The 20130-nt window shown below is 41.1% G+C and overlaps 1 protein-coding gene across 1 annotated transcript; it reads right to left on the bottom strand.

Annotated features, from left to right (window-relative positions):
* Nucleotides 1-6611: 6611 nt before the first annotated feature.
* On the bottom strand, nt 6612-19411 carry syf2 (SYF2 pre-mRNA-splicing factor). The gene is made up of 7 exons (XM_060847337.1): nt 19373-19411; nt 17648-17746; nt 15113-15238; nt 13247-13364; nt 10437-10527; nt 8588-8686; nt 6612-7478 (listed from the first exon to the last, which is right to left on the bottom strand). Exons 1-7 carry the CDS (start codon nt 19388-19390, stop codon nt 7313-7315), a joined length of 717 nt encoding a protein of 238 aa, XP_060703320.1. The 5' UTR covers nt 19391-19411; the 3' UTR covers nt 6612-7312.
* Between the last annotated feature and the right edge of the window lie 719 nt (nt 19412-20130).

The raw sequence follows: 20130 nt of genomic DNA, 5'->3' as shown, positions 1-20130 counted from the left end.
GTGATTATGCCTGAAATGTCAATTCTCCTGCTCCTCAGATACTGCCTGACCTGCTGTGCTTTTCCAGCACCACAGCTATTGTACAAAACCTGACAATGTGGTTGTTTAGTATGTGGGCAGTATATTTTATATGTATTTGAATTTTTTTATGGTCATTTGTTGAACACTTTTATTTGACGTGAGTTTTAAGAGTTTCAATTCAAAAGTGTGATTTGGTTCTATGAAAGGTATTGTATCAGTATAAAGCAGATATTTGTATTCGTTTTCCCCTATTTTGCTGCCACTTTTCAATGATTTACAAAAGATTTGCATCCAAATAAATTTTGTAAACAATTACAATTATTCTGTTAATTTTCACTCTATGTATTCAGACTCCCAAGTAACACAGCTGCCAATCAGGTGAAATATAGCATTCCTCAAAGAGCACAGAAGAAGTAGGAGCAGCAGTACCTGCTCCCCTATACAATAACATCATGATTGATCTGATTGTCACTTTCATTCCATTTTCTTGCTTGTCCTGCCCTGAACCTTTGCCTATTTTCCTTGCCGCATTGTAGTCCATTTGCAACCATGTCTGTACATGCTAAATCCTTGAGGTCAAGAAAACATACTTCGGCACACAATCCTTGCAGTTTCAGAATTCAAGAAACCATCAAGCTTTTATTCAACTGCAGCAATAACCAGTAGAAGTTGCCCAACAACCAACCTGAGAAATGCTGTATTACTCCAAACCCTTGAAGTAGAAGCTGGGAGGGAATGTTGCCTGTGAGTCTGAAAGATTCAGTAATGAGTGCTATAAGCATCAACCATATGGACTTGTTAGCAGAACAGAGGTAAAAACAATGACTGCAGATGCTGGAAACCAGATTCTGGATCAGTGGTGCTGGAAGAGCACAGCAGGTCAGGCAGCATCCAACGAGCAGCGAAATCGATGTTTCGGGCAAAAGCCCTTCATCAGGAATAAAGGCAGTGAGCTTGAAGTGTGGAGAGATAAGCTTGGGGAGGGTGGGGGTGGGGAGAGAGTAGCATAGAGTACAATGGGTGAATGGGGGAGGAGATGAAAGGTGATAGGTCAGGGAGGAGAGGGTGGAGTGGATAGGTGGAAAAGGAGATAGGCAGGTCGGACAATCCGGACAAGTCATGGGGACAGTGCTGAGCTGGAAGTTTGAAACTAGGGTGAGGTGGTGGAAGGGGAAATGAGGAAGCTGTTGAAGTCCACGTTGATGCCCAGGGGTTGAAGTGTTCCGAGGCGGAAGATGAGGCGTTCTTCCTCCAGGTGTCTGGTGGTGAGGGAGCGGCGGTGAAGGAGGCCCAGGACCTCCATGTCCTCGGCAGAGTGTGAGGGGGAGTTGAAATGTTGGGCCATGGGACGATGTGGTTGATTGGTGTTGGGTGTCTTGGAGATGTTCCTTAAAGCGCTCTGCTAGGAGGCGCCCAGCCTCCCCAATGTAGAGGAGACCACATCAGGAGCAACAGATACAATAAATGATGTTAGTGGATGTGTAGGTAAAACTTTGATGGATGTGGAAGGCTCCTTTAGGACCTTGGATAGAGGTGAGGGAGGAGGTGTGGGCACAGGTTTTACAGTTCCTGCGGTGGCAGGGGAAAGTGCCAGAATGGGAGGGTGGGTCGTAGGGGGGCATGGACCTGACCAGGTAGTCACGGAGGGAACTGTCTTTGTGGAAGGCGGAAAGGGGTGGAGAGGGAAATATATTCCTGGTGGTGGTCTTTTTGGAGGTGGCAGAAATGTCGGCGGATGATTTGGTTTATGCGAAGGTTTGTAGGGTGGAAGGTGAGCACCAGGGGCGTTCTGTCCTTGTTACGGTTGGAGGGGTGGGTCTGAGGGCAGAGGTGCGGAATGTGGACGAGATGCATTGGAGGGCATCTTTAACCACGTGGGAAGGGAAATTGCGGTCTCTAAAGAAGGAGGCCATTTGGTGTGTTCTATAGTGGAGCTGGCCCTCCTGGGAGCAGATACGGCGGAGGTGGAGGAATTGGGAATACGGGATGGCATTTTTGCAAGAGATAGGGTGGGAAGAGGTGTTATCCAGGTAGCTGTGGGAGTCGGTGTGTTTGTAAAAAATGTCAGTGTCAAGTCGGTCATCATTAATGAAGATGGAGAGGTCCAGGAAGGGGAGGGAGGTGTCAGAGATGGTCCAGGTAAATTGTTAGCAGAACAGATTGGTGCTTTCTAAACCTCTTCACTCTGTGACCTCATTTCAAGACTTGAAAATTGTTGCAATTCCTTAATGTGAACTGTTGAAGCTTGGTCACAACTGTTTTAACTTGGCTAAAGGTCTACAGTAGCCATTAGTGACCCAGGGTGAGTTTGTTTACCTTAAGATCCCACTTGGAGTTCTGACCCCAACTTTGGGAAACTCTGTTTTAACTGGTTGCTAACCTGTAATAAAATATATCTTATTAACTGGGCCAAGCGCTGGCAAATGGTACTAGATTAGGCTGGGATATCTGGGCGGCATGGACGAGTTGGATTGAAGGGTCTGTTCTGTGCTGTACGTCTCTATGACTCTATAAATTTATATTAAGATGTAGTTTTCCTCTACAATGTGAAACCAAACAAGCCATGTAGATTCCTACATTTAAAGATGACGGTGGCAGTAAACTTTGTCATGAGCTGCAACTCCTATAGCATGGTGCGATGGCATAGCCATACACATAGGAGAGATGTCCTATTTGCTGATGAACACATTTTCAGTCATATGCTTTTCAGAAATGGTTTTAGCACTTGAGCTCCAAAGTGGCATTGAATCATCACATTTGGCCCTCCCTGAAATTGCAATAAGCTTCTTCAAGATTGCTAGGGATATGCCAATTCTATTCAGCTATCATAGAGCAGGACTTTGACATTGGAATTTAACTGACATTAACAGAAAATGACCTAGAGTTTGCAGCTGTATTAATAGTAAAACTATTAGTGTTTGCCATCATTACAATTATGGAACTGGTAGCAACCTTTGACATTAGCATTTGCAGTTAAACATGGAAAATTCATAAGTTGCTATCAATGGATTCCTTGCTCCTTCGAAGGGATGGCTGTGAATGCTTCACATGGAAACCTGGCGTAATTCACATGGAGTAAATGTTCACTTTTTATGCTTTATAGTATCTATGTCTTCTAATTGTATTGCTACTTCCTCCCTCAATGCTGCACCAGAGCAAGTTGTGGCTTGAAAAGTGAAGAATTATTAATCCACACCAGAAATCATTAAACTTTTGTAAATGGCTTTTACTGGTAAGTGCTATTGATTTCAAAATCTGGAATCATATTAAAGTTAAGAATTTCAGATCATGGGACTTATTTGTAATATGGACACGTGAAGATATTTGTAGTTCAGAAGCTAAGCATTTTAACCTCAGGAAATTGCTGAACAAGTTTTGCAAAATAATATCCAAGGCACGATCATCTTGAGCTCCTTCACTTCCGATCTTGCCGACAACACAACGTCTGGAATGTTTGTTGAGGGTTACATCTTGTTTAATACAGCTTGTAACTCCTTAGAAACAATCTGTATTAGCATGCAGCAAGATCAGGACAACATTCAGACTTGAGCCATTAAGTGGCAATTAATATTCATTCCACAAAATAATAGGTAATACCACTTTCAACAGCAGAGAGTCTATCTCCGAGATGACATTAAATGCACATTACTTTTACAGAATGTCCCATCACCATCCTGAGGTTGACATAAACCAGAACCTAACAGGACTATGCATATAAATAGTACCTAGAAAATAGGGCAGAAATTGAGAATTCTACATCGTGACACTTGCCTGCTGATATTCCAAAGCGTATCTAGCATCTACAAAATGTAAATCAGTAGTGTAATGGAATGCTTTCCACTTTGTTGATAAAGAGAGCTTCAACCACACTTGAGAAGTTCAACTCCGCAAAGCAACAAGCAGTTAACTGGTTTGAACTTCATACCCCCGTTTAAATTTTACTTAACCCCCACAGGAATATTGCAGTGTCAGTAACGTCCAAATAACTGAGCTCTACCATCTGGAACAATTCTCAACCAACTATCGCTCATACACGTCTCTTTTTGCATCTCAGTTGCAATTGGAGAGACACTAAATCAATACTTTTCATCAGTATTCACTCAGGAACAGGACACTGTTGCTGATGTGAATATGGAGTCACAAATGATTAGAATGGATGGCCTGGAAATATGCAGGGAAGAGGTTCTGGGAATATTGGAGAGGATGAAAATAGATAAGTCTCCTGGGCCTGATGGCATTTACCCTAGGATCCAATGGGAAGCTAGGGAGGAGATAGCAGAGCCATTGGCCTGGATTTTTATGTCGTCATTGTCAACGGGAATAGTACCAGAGGACTGGAGGATAACGAATGTGGTCCCCTTGTTCAAGAAAGGGAGTAGGGATAGCCCTAGTAACTATAGGCCAGTGAGTCTGACTTCAGTGGTGGGCAAAGTCTTAGAGACAATGGTAAGGTATAAGATTTATGAACATCTGGATAGGAATAACGTGATCAAGGATAGCCAGCATGGTTTTGTGAAGGGCAGATCATGCCTCACAAACCTTATTGAGTTCTTTGAGAAGGTGACTAAGGAAGTGGACGAGGGTAAAGCAGTAGATGTTGTGTATATGGATTTTAGTAAGGCGTTCGATAAGGTTCCCCATGGTAGGCTAATGCTAAAACTACAGAGGTATGGCATTGAGGATACATTAGAGGTTTGGATTAGGAATTGGCTGGCTGGAAGGAGACAGAGGGTAGTAGTTGATGGACTATGTTCATCTTGGAGTGCAGTTACTAGCGGTGTACCACAAGGATCTGTTTTGGGACCATTGCTTTTTGTTATCTTTATAAATGATCTAGAGGAAGGGCTTGAAAGCTGGGTAAGCAAGTTTGCGGATGACACAAAAGTCGGTGGCGTTGTGGATAGTGAGGAAGGAAGTGGTAGGTTACAGCGGGATATAGATAAGTTGCAGAGCTGGGCAGAAATGTGGCAAATGGAATTCAATGTAGCTAAGTGTGAAGTCATTCACTTTGGTAGGAGTAACAAGAAGATGGATTACTGGGCTAATGGTAGGCTACTTGGTAGTGTGGATGAGCAGAGGGATCTTGGTGTCCATGTACACAGATCTCTGAAAGTTGCCACCCAGGTAAATAGTGCTGTGAGGAAGGCATATGGTGTACTGGGCTTTATTGGTAGAGGAATTGAGTTCCGGAGTCCTGACGTCATGTTGCAACTGTATAAGACTCTGGTGCGGCCTCATCTGGAGTATTGTGTGCAGTTTTGGTTGCCATACTATAGGAAGGATGTGGAGGCATTGGAACGAGTGCAGAGGAGGTTTACCAGGATGTTGCCTGGAATGGTAGGAAAATCTTATGAGGAAAGGCTGAGGCACTTGGGGCTGTTCTCATTGGAGAAGAGAAGGTTTAGGGGAGATTTGATAGAGGTGTATAAGATGATTAGGGGTTTAAGATAGGGTCGACACTGAGAACCTTTTACCGCTAATGGAGTCAGGTGTTACTAGGGGACACAGCTTTAAATTAAGGGGTGGTAGGTATAGGACAGATGTTAGGGGTAGATTCTTTACACAGCGGGTTGTGAGTTCATGGAATGCCGTGCCAGTAGCAGTGGTGAACTCTCCTTCTTTATGGTCATTTAAGCGGGCATTGGATAGGCATTTGGAAGTTATTGGGCTAGTGTAGGTTAGGTAGGATTCGGTCGGCGCAACATCGAGGGCCGAAGGGCCTGTACTGCGCTGTATCTTTCTATGTTCTATGTTCTTCCAACTTTTATCAGCCTCTTTGCATTTCATGAAACAATCCTAAAACTGAGGAAACGACAGCATGGAGAAAATAGGAGACAATTTTTGAGTTCCACAGTGAAATAGTATTAAATAATTTTGGTAAATTCCATTAGGGCTAAACAAAAACAGCACCACGGGCTTAAAATAAATTGATTTGGGTCACGTCTACACACAATAGGTACAATATGTTCAAGGGTTGTTTCACAACTGGCACGTTAGCTTTCTCATAGCTGAACACAATTATTTTGTATTTTTATATGATTAGAATTTATGGGCTGGAAAATGACTTCATTCTTTAATTAGGATCTTAACACAACTTTAACAATTTTGCTGATTACAAACATGAAAACAAAAAGCATTTATTTTTCGTCAATTTTGAAAAAAATAAGTAGGTAATTGATGTTTTGTGGCTGTGCTGTCTTGAAAAGTTTGCATTTTAGGCAAAGTCCTAAAAAGAGAGACAAGGGAAGCTGAAACATAGGAACACCATTACCTGAAAGTTACAAATTGCCCTGACTTGAAATTATGTTGCTGCTCATTCATGGTCACCAGATCAAAACTCTGGAACACCTTCCCCAACAGTGGGCATAACCATACCCATGATTTTACGTGGTATGGTGACAAAACATCTGAAAACAAACCTTCCAGCTCAGCGAGCACACCTACAACCAGACCTCAACCTGAGCTACAAATCTTCTTGAAACTTGCGAATACCTATCCTACACAGACAGCGATGAAAACTCATCATTACCTTTTTGAGGGTAATTAGGGTGGACAGTCGTTGCATACGCCACAAATGATTAAAATATAAGTCTCTTCCAAAGAACTCGATAGAAAGTTTATTTGAATCCCTTTCAAAATTTGAAAATAACTTAGGAACATGTACTAAGTTAATGTGAAGCTTATTTAATCTGTACAACTTATCCATACACTATTACAAGGATATTTACATTGAATAAAGTTTACAGAAAAGCAAATTTTCGACAGCAGAGAGTGGTGTCCAGTGACAATTGTTTTCTGTTGAATATATTTACAGAAGCTTTACATTTGTATTCACCAATATTTTGTCAATGTTTGCAATTAAAGTAGTTTCATGACTGATAAAAGCAAACTTTATTCAACAATGTATCCTCAATCTTCATAAGAAGCAAAAAATGACTAAGACTTTGACAAAATCATCTTTGACATCATACCAAATTCCTTTTGAATAACGAATAGATAACAAAAATCAAACAATCTTAATTGCTTGGTAGTCCAAAACAAGTTACAAAAAACACTCTGCATGGCGACATAATCTAGGATGACACTATAAACATTGGCAGTCATTAGAAAAGCATATTCCAGTAAATGATATGACATACAGATTGTCTGTTAGAGATCACGAGTGATGTTCATTGCATTAAATATTTTGTAACACCAGTAAAAGGTTGAATTTGTACATCAGTCCAGGATAAAATCATAATCTCTACATGGCATACAAGCGTAAGCAATTTGAATCTTTTCAGAAAACATGTCAGACAGCAGTTCCTCTCTCCAAATTCTGCTTGATTTCTGCAGTGTATTTTCCATAGAATCGTTCTGCCTTCTTGTTAAAATTGGCATTCCTCTCATTAATATAGTCAATGTCAGCATCATCATTGTAACGACGACGTCTGCTGTATTTGGCACGCTTCTCAATTCTGGGAAGAAAAATGAGGTACATTTTATATGACTGCAAATAACAACACAAAGCAGAATGATATACCAAAAAACTGTCCAGGAGAAACTTCTGTCATCTGTGCTGATTTGAAAGGTCTCATTGATGCCAATAATACTGACAGTATTCTTGGTAGAAAGATGTGTATTTACAGACAATACTATTTCATGAATTACACTCAACACATTCGACATACATAGGAACTGCGGCTCTTAGTATCTCAATGGAATGCAGTTTCTCCAATGGCTCCCAAAGGAGACATTGTAAGTGAGGTACTGACACTCGGAAATACTTTGTGCAACCTGTCTGACTGCCTTGTATTCTGACAGTCTGGTTAGCTCCTGAAGCGTTTTCATTCAATGGCTGTAATTAGAATTTTACAGGGAAATTTCATTGGAATGGGGGTGGGGAGTACTTTCAGAAAAGTACTCCTATCACGACTGTAAAAGAACAAGCTTATTTGTTCCAGTTCAGCAACAGCCTCATGGAGACTCACTGTGTTGGGTTTCCTGGCCGGAAAAGACATGCTTGAATAATGTATTCAAGGGATTTGTTTCCCGACAGCTGTCATTGAGACGAGAGGAGGAATTAGCTCCTTCTAGAGCACTGGATGCCAGCCTTGGCACCGGGAAACAACTTTAATATTCAGAACCAGCCAACATCCCCATAGGGTCTGTCCAGTAATTTGATGCACATTCCTCACCAATCCACAGATCAGAACAACATGGAAACTGGGAGTCTTCCAGCTAAACACAGACACATCAGGTAGGCTAAGTAATTAAAAAAAAAGACACCAATCCCTGGCAGCATCTTAGAACAGTGCAAACTATTATATAGGCCACACCTGGATTATCTATAATCATTGTCTAATTTACAGTAAGGTACAAGTTGGTTAAAACAAGATAGCTCAATACTTTCATCAGCACCCTATCAGTTCCTAACACAGCATTATTACAACTAAACCATAACTATTAGTTTATATCAGTTATATATGCTACTATTCTGTCTTTCCAGTTCTGCAAAATTAATTCCTTCTGTATTAGTTACATTTTACAAACACAGATTAGGCACTAAAACTATAAAAACACTCACTGCTTTTCAACATCTGCCACCAGCCTGTCCACACCTGCTTGGGATGGAACATGAGTTCCATGGATTAGACTGTTTGCAGTTGCGTAGAACTCCTCCCCACTGTTGGAAAGAAATACAAAAGCAATCCCCTTCATACAATGAGAAATGTGATTTAACTTCAATCATAATTTTAAAAAAGCAACTAATGATATCAGTTCTTCCACTGTTTGAAAACCAAGTGAAAGGTGAACTGTTCATGAGAAAGGAAAAGTACTTCCTAAATAGAAAGGTTTTGCAATTATCACATTAATTCAAGCCTAGCAGAAACCCACAAAACAATTGCATTCAAATTAGTATCTTTACTGCACAACACTACTTCCTTAACTCAGTATTTCTGGTTATTCAAACCCATGACCACGTCTTTCCAGTAGGGCAGCAGATGCACAGAAATGCCACCATCTGCAAGTTCCCTTCCAAACCACTCATTATCGTGACTTAGAAATATGTTACCATTCCTTCTCTGTCCCTGGGTCAAGGTCGAGGAATTCCCTCCCTAAGGCATTGAGGGTGTACTTACAGCACACTGACTACAACTGATCAAGAAGGCAGCTCACCACCACCTTCTCAAGAGCAACTAGGGGCAAGCAATAAATGTTGGTCAGCCAGTGACACCCACATCCCATCGGTAAAATTTAAGAATATACAAGTCAGTGTGTCAATGGAAGCAAGTTATAGCTTTTTTTAGTCACTGAAGAACTGAAGGTCTCAGGCAAACAATAACATTTTTGAATGTAACCTGGGGAAGAGTTCTTTAAAGTCTAGTATAGATGCAGATTTATCGACTTTGTACACAGCAGTTGGGCAACAACAAATATTAGTAAGTTTTTTTTTAGATTAGATTAAATTACTTACAGTGTGGAAACAGGCCCTTCGGCCCAACAAGTCCACACTGACCCGCCGAAGCGCAACCCACCCATACCCCTACATTTACCCCTTACCTAACACTACGGGCAATTTAGCATGGCCAATTCACCTGACCCGCACATCTTTGGACTGTGGGAGGAAACCGGAGCACCCGGAGGAAACCCACGCAGACACGGGGAGAATGTGCAAACTCCACACAGTCAGTCGCCTGAGTCGGGAATTGAACCCGGGTCTCAGGCGCTGTGAGGCAGCAGTGCTAACCACTGTGCCACCGTGCCAACTTTGAAATTGAAAGTTGTAATGTAAATGAGGACATAGAATGGAGTTGAGCCAAGGGGAGGGTAACAGGTAGCTACGTGGATCATGATAAAATATGCCAGGTGGGTGACAGGGCAGAGTGTATCAGATGTTGTTGGGGGGCAGCATTTGGACAGGGGTGATGTTGGTGAGGAAATATGTGGGCTGCGGCATCAGCTTCCTGTGGGTTTGTTGGTTTTCTGGCAGGTAGTTGAGGGGGATGTCAGAGTGATGAGGGATCAATTTTATAATTAACTAGGAGTTAGAGCAGGGTTTAATCCTGGTAAATTATCAACGCAATTAAATTAGAATCATGTGGAGTCACACAGCGAGGGACCATGTCGGTACGTTCCAAATGCCAGGTAATTGCCCATTAGATGTTATAACTTCTTGGACAAGAGAAGTTTGACATTCCACAAATACAAAAATTAGCTTTTCATGATCATTGTCTATCTATAAATAAGTTAGTACACTTTTAAACTCCAGTTACAACAAATTCATAAGGTATGTCTTGTTTAAGTGTTATACTGATAAGTCTTATCTTTATGGTTAGTGGTTCTATATCACATTTGCCTTTATATTCTTCTTTTCTTCCCTGGTCAGTGAATAGGATGAAGATCAGAAGGCACAAATTTAAAGAGTGACTCACGCATCATCCTTCTGCTTGTCATATGCCTCCAAGTCTGGTTTAATCTGCTTCACTAATCTCTGATATTGGCGGAACTGAGCAGCTGCAAAGTCTGGAATAAAAATATAAACATTGTCTAACCAGCACTTTGATGTTAGAATGACAAACCTAGATCAGAAATGAACCAAGTCTGTGATAATGTAATTAAACAAAACATTACAAAATCTCTCATTTCTTTGCTTACAAATGAAAAAGGCTCAGCCTGGTAAACCTCAGAATGTTCTTGAAATGTAAGACTGAAATAAAATTGTCACCCCAGAATTCTTTGTTTTATAATAAAAGGAAGGAAAGTACAGCACAACTGTGATGGATTCAACAATCATTTGTACAATCAGGAGACTCATACAGTACAGAAACAGATACTTCGGTCCAACCTGTCCATGCCCAACATAATCTCAAACTAAACTAGTCCCACCGACCTGCTTCTGGTGCATATCCCTCCAAACCTTTCCTATTCATGTACTTATCCAAATGTCCTGTAACTGTGTAATTGTAACAGTGTAATTATATCTGTGCCCACATGTACTGCTTCCTCATGAAGTTCATTCCGTTGCGAACTGGCATCAGTGCAAAACATCTGTTCCTCATGTCTTTTTAAAATCTCTCTCTTCTTACCTTAAAAAAATGCCCTCAGTCTTGAAATCCCCCATCCTAGGAAAAAGACACCCACCATTAACTCTATCTATACCACTCATGATTTTATAAACCTCTATAAAGGTCACCTCTCAACCTCCTACACTCCACTGAAAAAAGTCCCAGCCTACCCAGCCTTTCTTGGAACTTAAACCCTCATAACCGGCAACATGCTGGCAAATCTCTTCTTAACCCTCCCTCGCATAATAATATCATTCTTCTAATAGGGAGACCAGAACTGGTCACAGTACTCCAGAAGAGACCTCACCAATGTCTTGTACAACCTCAACATGTTCTCAAGAGTTTGAAAATATTTAAGGCCGCATCAGAGTATTTGGTAATGAATCACATGTCTTTAAGTGATATTCCTGAATATCTCTACAATAAGTTGCTTGCTAGGCCATTTCAGATGGCATGTTATAGAGTTAAAAGTTTGGTTAGACAGGGATCCTGTGACTATACCTTTAAGAGTCTTAGAAATGTACAGCACGGAAATAAACCCTTTGGTCCAACTCGTCCATGCTGACCAGATATCCCAACCTAACCTAGTATCATTTACCAGCACTTGGCCCATATCCCTCTAAACCCTTCCTATTCATATACCCATTCAAATGCATTTTAAATATTGCAATTGTACTCACCTCCACCAATTCCTCTGGCAGCTCAGTCCATACACGTACCACCCTCTGCGTGAAAACGTTGCCCCTTAGGTCTCTTTTATATCTTTCCCCTCTCACCCTAAATCTATGCCCTCTAGTTCTGGACTCCCCCACCCCAGGGAAAAGATCTTATCTATTTACCCTATGCATGCCGTTCATGATTTTGTAAACCTCTATAAGGGCTCTGACGCTCCAGGGAAAACAGCCCCAGCCTATTCAGCCTCTCCCTGTATTGCAAATCCTCCAAACCTAGCACTCCATGTCTCACCCAGTTATCCATTTATTAACATGCTACCATGTTCCCTTATTTCATTTGGTCATATTTTGGTTAGTGCTGTACTTTGTTTTATAATTCATCTGTGAAGCATATTTTATTAAAGGTGCTATGTAAATACAAATTGTTGCTGTTGAGTTTACCATGCAGATCTTTATCCAGATCATAGCAGCTGTTTATGAAGTAGTAAAGGCAGAAGACTAAGAACAGGTTTGTTGCCTGTGCTTTTAGTTACTGAATGATGCTTGCAGAAATTTTAGTAACAATGAGCCTAATACAGATATCAAATCCGGTATTTTATAGAAACAGTTCTTTCCATTCTTACACTGAATTCCAGCAGAAAAGTTACTAATTAGGATGCTTGATGATTTTCCCGAAAAGTGGTTGAACCATACAAACCCAAGTTAATAATTTGCGCTGCGTTAGCTGATCTCAATCAGTGTAGCAATACCCCTGTTACCATTAGCTTCAACATCTCAAAGGAAATGGCAATAGAGGGAGAATAAAGCCAGGCAGAGTTTCTCTTTCAGATTCAAGTCCAGTGGCTCCTACAGTCTATTCTGACATAACGCAATAGCTCAGTTCCCGTGAGATCCCGCATTATATGAAAATTGTGTATTAGCAGTACCATATAAAGCTATGGGACCGGAATCACACTGTTGCCAATACAGATAAGGAAAGTTCACCTTCTGCAAATAATGGTCTAAATTCTTCAACTGCGAAATGTGCATAATAGCAGATCCGACTTTATTTTATGCAGGCACATGGGTGCACTGGGGGACAGATAGGTTCTGAAAATACTCATTGTTAAAGTTCACATATGAATAAAAACCACTAAGTGAGAATAGCCACAAAGCCACACACCAGCAAAGTAAGAAGGCCTTTAGGAGACAAATAGTGGCAGAATTTAAAAAAAACAAACTTCCTGCACCCTAAAATGTATTGAATTATTTTTAAAGCAGTAATACACTGTCAGAATCACTAATTTATTCTGGGCTGTACCAATGCTTTTCCAGTCTGATCCTTTGGAGCATGCTGTCTAGTAAAAGTGGGCAAGGACATGCTGCTACAGTACCAAATGGTCATCAAACAACTCCTTGAAAACCACAGTATGTTAAGTTTGATAAAATCAAAATATTTTTGAAGAGTTATTAATGGACAAATGACACTATTTCAAGCAGTGAATCGTCACTGAAGCCAAGTACCTGAAAAACCTGGATCGGAATTTTTCTTTTTTTTCTTTCTTTCCCATCGCTCTGCATCATCAGCACTTATTTCCAACAGCTTAACTCGTTCATAATTTTCTCCCTTCTCCAGACACTCCTAGAAGGTTAAGCAGGAAATAGAGATGGAAATCACTGCTCTAGAATCATTATGCATAACTGTTTCATGCTGAGGCACTTTTCAGTTTGTTAAAGACCAAACAAATATGCTCCAATAAACTTAAAGGCAAGAAACATTGAGTTTTACACAAGAGTTAAACAATGTATTTACTGTTCTTTGTTGTGAAAATAATATCAGGCTAAATGACGTCCCTCTCTGGGAATCCATCTTAAGATTTAACTTTATACACTTGCTGAGAAAGATTGCATCAGACAGATTGCATGGTGGCATCCCTAGACCTAGTTTTACTGTGGCGTTTCTGCAGTTACATGCAACAATGGTACACATTCTACTATAAACATCCGGATTGCTGATACTGTAAAAACAAACCTTTAGCAGATTAAATACCCAACTGCACTTCATAGTTTGATTACTTCCAAGATTCCCATTTCAGTTTACATCATAATGAGATATTTAGAGATGTATTTGGGTGAGCTGATTAAATACAAATAGCAATAACAATACAATTCCTGCCCCACAAACATACAAAAATTACATAAAAATATAAATTGTATTAGAAGAAAGAGAATTGCATTTAAAGCCCCATATTATACTTCTGGAGGAATGGGTCCAAATTTTCACACAAAATGGATTTCTATGTATTAGTGATTGCTATATTGGCAAATGTGAAAGCCAAATTGACAAAAAGCTCTGCTTATCTTCAGCAATGTCATTTACTTGCCATTTAAGTCACTAACAACGCAAAATATTGACATACTTTATAATCTCAAACTTTCAAGGAATGCTTAAGGTTAGCATAAATGCTGTTTAGTGACTGGTAAACTGAAGATGGTACAAATTTCATAATTCAGAGTTAAAAATTCAAACAATATTTTTCCAGATGGTGAGATGCTTTGTATCACAAGATCAAAGGGAACTTTGTTTTGAAATTTAGAAAAAACTTCGTCCTTAAGCCTCCAATTTGTGAATTGCCACAAAGGATTTACAGAGTCATACAGATGGAAAGTACGGAAACAGACCCTTCAGTCCAACTAGTTGATGCCAATCAGATATCCCAATCTAATCTAGTACCGTTTGCCAGCACTTACCTCATATCCCTCTAACTCTTCCTATTCATAAACCCATCCAGATGCCTTTTAAATGCTGTAAATGTACCAGCCTCCACCACTTACTCTGACAGCTCATTCGATGCTTGCACCACCCTCTGCATGTAAAGGTCGCCCCTTAGGTCTCTTTTATATCTTTCCCTCTCACCCTGACTCCACACGCCAGAGAAAAGACCTTGTCCATTTATCCTATCCATACTCATGATTTTATAAACCTCTATAAGGTCACCCCTCAGCCTCCGACACTCCAGGGAAAACAGCCCCGCCCTATTTAGCCTCTCCCTATAGATCAAATCCTCCAACCCTGGCAACGTCCTTGTAAATCTTTTCTGAACCCTTTCAAGTTTCACAACAACCTTCTGACAGGAAGGAGACCAGAATTACAAGCAATATTCCAAAAGTGGCCTAACAATGTCCTGTACAGCTGCAACACGACCTCCCAACTCCTATACTCAATACTCTCACCAATAAAGGAAAGCATACCAAACACCTCCATCACTATCCTATCTACCTGCAACTCTACTTTCAAGGAACTATGAACCTGCACTCTGAGATTTCTGTTCAGCAACATGGAACTTGACAGTTCAGATACTCAATGAGAGACAAAAATATTGTGGTTACCTTTTTTTTCTCTTCCACTTTCAGCTCCCATTCCAATCGTGCTTTTTTAGACTCCCAGTTAGCTGGTAATTTCAGGATTCTGTCCTCCTCTGCCACTGCCTGATGATTCAATTTCCGAGATTCATTCTGGGAACAAAGGAACAAAGACTTTTGCAGCTTATGTCTGAAATTCAAGAATTTTTAAAGAACCTGTGCACGGTCATAACACGATAACTTTCCAAATTCACACTTAAAAGGAGGTAGCAGTCACAACAATATTAAACTACTTGCAATTTGATCACAGCAGGTAGTTACCAGAAGGACAACAGAAAAGCTTTGGGAATATCCTCAAATAATCACTGAAGAGGTCAAACAGCTCCATTTACAATGGAAGCCCCTGGTTTGTGACCAACTAGAGTGAAGAATATTCATGTTGAAATCCAGTGAACTGATTTAGAGACTTTATCAGGAACCTACAAAGCCAAAGGCAAGACAGAGAACACACAAACCTCCCAGTCCCAAATCATCTGCCGAGACTCGAGCATCAACTGCGGCACAGAGTTTGCAGATTAAACAGAATACCATAAGATGGTAGAGCTGAGGTAGGTCTTTCAAGCCATTAAATCAGCTCCGCCACTGAATGAGATCACAACTCTCAACTTCTCTTGCCTGGCTTTTCTCCATAACATACGATTCCTTTACCAATTGAAAATCTGCCTATTTCAGCCTTGAGTATAAATTAATGACCCAGCTGCAACAATTGTGATAATAATATTTCATAGATTCATAACCCACACAGAGGGAAAGAAAAGTCTTCCTCATTTCTTCTTGAATTAACTATTCCTTATACTGAGAGTATGACCTCTGGTACTAGACTCAGAGCAAAAACCTCTCTATATCGATCTTGTCAAGCCCCCTAACAATTCTTTATTTTTCAAAAAAATTCTCCTCTCAATCTCCTAAACTCCAATGAGTGTAAGTCCAACTTACCCAAACTTTCCTCCTAAGAAAATCCCTCCACACCCTACCTAATGAACTTTCTCTGGACTGCCTCCAAAGTCAGTATCTTTTTCTTATATAAGGGGACCAAAACTACTCTCAGTTTTCAGGTGCAATCGGACTAGTCCCCTGTAAAGTTTTAGGAAGATCCTACTACGTTATACTCCATTCCTTTTGAAATAAAGGCCAATAGTCCATTGGCATTCTTTATTACCTGCTAAATTTCAATCCCTCCATGCTGCAGGTTTCTGTAGTCTTTCGCCATTTAAACAAATTCAGCTCTTCTATTCTTCCTGATAAAGTGCATAATCTCACATTTTCCCACATTATATTCCATACACCACGTTTTTGCCCACTCACATAGTCTACGGGGCAAACAGGCAGTTTATCATTCTCATGACTTACCTTCCCATCTATTTTTGGGTCCTCTGCAAATCTGGTGACTGTGCATTCACTTTCCACCAAGTCATAAATATATATTGTAAATAATTGTGACCCCAGCAACAATCAGTATGGCAGTCCAGTAGTTACAGGTATCCATCCTGAAAATGTCATCTTTATCCCAATTCACTGCCTTCTATATTATGCAGCCAATCCTCTAAAAATATTAATGCTAATAAACAATTTTAATCACAGTTCAGATGTTAGGACATTATTGCTGTATCACAGGAGCCTTTATTCATGTTAATGTACTACCCGCAACGTGTGGGTTCTTACCTTGTTAAGTAGGCTTATGGGTGGTACTGTATTGAATGCACTTTGGAAATCCCAACATATTAATGTACTGGTTTTCCTGTATCCATTCTCTTTGTTAACTCCTCAAAGAATTGCAACAACATTGTCCGGCATGATTTTCCCTTTCTAAACCAAGTTGATTCTGCTTACTTATACTGTGCATTTCGAAATGCCCTGATATTACACTCTTCATAATAGGCTCTAGCAGTTTCCCAATGACAGATGTTAAGCTAACTGACCTATAAATATCTAGTGTTTGTGCCTCTCCCTTTCTGAATAAAGATGTTACACAGGCAGTCTTGCAAGCCTCTATGACTACCAACACATCCACTACCTCTGTAGATACTTATGCTAAAACCCAAGGATGCAAGTCCATCAGGTTCAGGGGGCAAAGGTTTTAAGGTCTGTGATCATCTTACCAATAGGATCCCAAAATGTTTGAGTTACTAGCAACAGCCTTCCCAATTTCAAAACAAACTACTGCACAGCAGATTGGGGAATATCTTCTACTAACAACCACTTGACCTACATTACCTATGCTGAACATAAATCAACAACAATGCACAAACAATATGACAATGGTCAATTAAGAAGTACCATATACTTTAACGAGTTAACATGACAGGAAAATGGTCCCAATATGACTTACCTTTCAATAATCAAAGAAATTTTATTTACAATTAAATTCATACATATTTCTCTCATTGGCTGGTTTGCATTGATTTAATACATTTACTAGCTACTGTTTGCTTTTTCCATTAAAAACCAGCTCAGTCAGTGAGGGATACAAGATACAACATAATGTAGCCAGTGGTTTCTCACCCGCTTAAGATGCAGATCTCTGAATCTCTTCAGTCTTTCCTCCCGTTTCTCTGCTGCTGAAATTGTAGGCTCTCCACTGCTGCAAGGAATGTCCTGGACCTGCAGTTATATAAAAAAAAATCAAAATTGAGGCAGAAATTCAAACTTATTTCTAAAATAAGATAGCTTCCAAATGTAGCTTGATGCAGAGAAAACCCTGGATAAGAAAGTAAGCTCATTGTGTTCACTGAAAGTCAGTAGTTATAGAACACAGGTAGTGCCCTGGGTAAGAAAGGCCAGGATTCTACAGGCAAAGAACAGAAGTTCACAGAAAAAGTCAGAAAAGGACAATTGTATGAACTTACAGGGTCCGTCATACCTCTGTGAATCCACAGAGTTACAAAAAATAAAGGAAGTAGTATGTCGTGCAGAATAAGATTCTGGCAAATCTTTGGTGTCAACTCCAATTTCCTGCCAGTATTCAGTTTTAATTACTCCCTTAAGAAACCAAAAAAGCTACTCGTCAGGCTTGAATATACTTAATGTAAACAATTACAGCAGTCACAGGTACAACATTCAAAGAACTCAGAATTCTCTACACGAAGTAGTCATTCTTCATCTCAGTCTCGGTGGCTGACCCTTTAACCTGAGATTACATAGCTGGCACTCAAACCTGCATTGTCTGAGGTACTATACAAATGGAATTTGTTGACGCACGTCAGTGGAGAACCATTAAAGTCAGTAAAGCTCATACCATTATTAAGCATTCAAGCCTAATGCCCATATTTGAGACCTGCAGAATGCAGCTTATCAATCTGTATTGTAAAGGAAAAAAAATCAGCAATGCAGTCAAACAGACTTTATTGTGTCCTCAATATCAGCCTGGATATTTTAATTAATAGTACAATGATTGGAGTTTCTTTTTTTTCCCTGACACATTCTGGTAATTAGTATTCTTTCACCACGGGGCAGCACAATGGCTAGCACTTCTACCTCAAAGTGCCAGGGTCCCAGGTTCAATTCCAGCCTCAGGTGACATTCTCCCCGTGGGTTTCCTCCAAGCACTCTGGTTCCTCCCACAATCCAAAGATGTGCAGGTCAGGTGAATTGGCCATGTTAAATGGCCCATAGTGATAGGTGCATTCGTCAGAGGGAAATGGGTCTGGGTGGGTTACTCTTCAGAGGGTCGGCGCGGACTTGTTAGCCTGAAGGGCCTATTTCTACACTGTAGGGAATCTAATCTAAACAACAAGCTTATTTTTGTAAATATTAATGTATTATGCCATGAAGATCACCGCCACTGTTCTAACCTCAGAAAGGACTGCTGATGGGGGGATGGGGGGGGGGGGGGGGGGGGGATGGGGGGGGGGGGGGGGATGGGGGGGGGGGGGGGGGGGAATCTGAAACAAGGTAAAAACAATGACCGCAGATGCTGGAAACCTGATTCTGGGTTAGTGGTGCTGTAAGAGCACAGCAGTTCAGGGAGCATCAGGAAAATCGACGTTTCGGGTAAAAGCCCTTCATCAGGAATACAGGGATCTGAAACAAACACAGAGGACACTGGAGAAACTCAGCAGGTCCGACAGAAGCCGTGGAGAGAAAAGCAGAGTTAATGCTTCAGCCCCGGTTACTCCTCATCAGAACTGAACACCACTACTCCATTAGCGTTCCCTCCTCCTTCCACATACTCCAGAGCCGGCTCCAGGCAGTACTCGGGAAGAACCGCACCTCGCCCCCTCACCTCACCTCGCTATCCGCCGCCATCTTCCTTTCGCCGCCGCCGCCCAGTGCGGAAGTGACGCGATAATCGAGCGCCGCGGCCACGTTGGTCGGTTGCCATGGTAGCGCGTGGCCTTCGAGGTGGGCCAGCGGCGGAGGAGAGGGGGAAGAGGGACTCATGTCCCGGCGAGGGGGAGGGTTGCAGCACCGGGACAGCGGGGAGCTGCCGAGTTCCCCTCCCCCCCTCGGGGTGGGGGGAGAGATGGACCGCCCCCACCCCCCCGATCAGCGGGAGGAGAGCAGCAGCCCTTCACCATCTGCACAGCTCGATCCGCATTGACTGGAGTGACCCTGGACAACAACAACAACAATAATATACACATATAATACAGGTACCGAGACTGCCCGCAATCTGACATTCCCATTAAAAACAAAACACGGCTGGAAATGCTCACCAAGCGTGCCTGCACCTCTGGAGGTCTGACTGAAGGCCAGCCTTAACCTCTGCCTCCTTCCCTGCTGACTACCACATCTTATCTTTATATTTATTTCCTCATAGTCACCGCTTCACCCTGAACCGTTCTGTTCGCTCAAATCCAGCTTCCAAATCATGTCCGCTCTCAAAGGTTGATAATGGAAAAAGAAACTGCACTGAGGATATGTCCATAAAATAAAATGCTTGTAGTTGCTTATAGTAGAACAAGTTAAAGTTAGTTGTGAGCAAAATTCTACTCCAAAACTCGTTTGAAGCAATGATCATCTGAGAAATAACTAACAGGATTTGC

The sequence above is a fragment of the Hemiscyllium ocellatum genome, chromosome 30, assembly GCF_020745735.1.
Source record: "Hemiscyllium ocellatum isolate sHemOce1 chromosome 30, sHemOce1.pat.X.cur, whole genome shotgun sequence".
In the NCBI taxonomy this organism is placed as follows: domain Eukaryota; kingdom Metazoa; phylum Chordata; class Chondrichthyes; order Orectolobiformes; family Hemiscylliidae; genus Hemiscyllium; species Hemiscyllium ocellatum.
Note: the sequence above shows the minus strand (reverse complement) of the source record. Positions and strands in the feature narration are given on the sequence as shown.

Excerpts from the sequence above, each read along its gene's own strand:
- syf2 (XM_060847337.1), bottom strand. Across the intron at positions 10,528-13,246 it reads TTCCGATCCAGGTTTTTCAG|ACTTTGCAGCTGCTCAGTTC; the intron begins GTACTTGGCTTC and ends TTTTTATTCCAG. Across the intron at positions 7,479-8,587 it reads GTGGCAGATGTTGAAAAGCA|AATTGAGAAGCGTGCCAAAT; the intron begins GTGAGTGTTTTT and ends TTTTCTTCCCAG.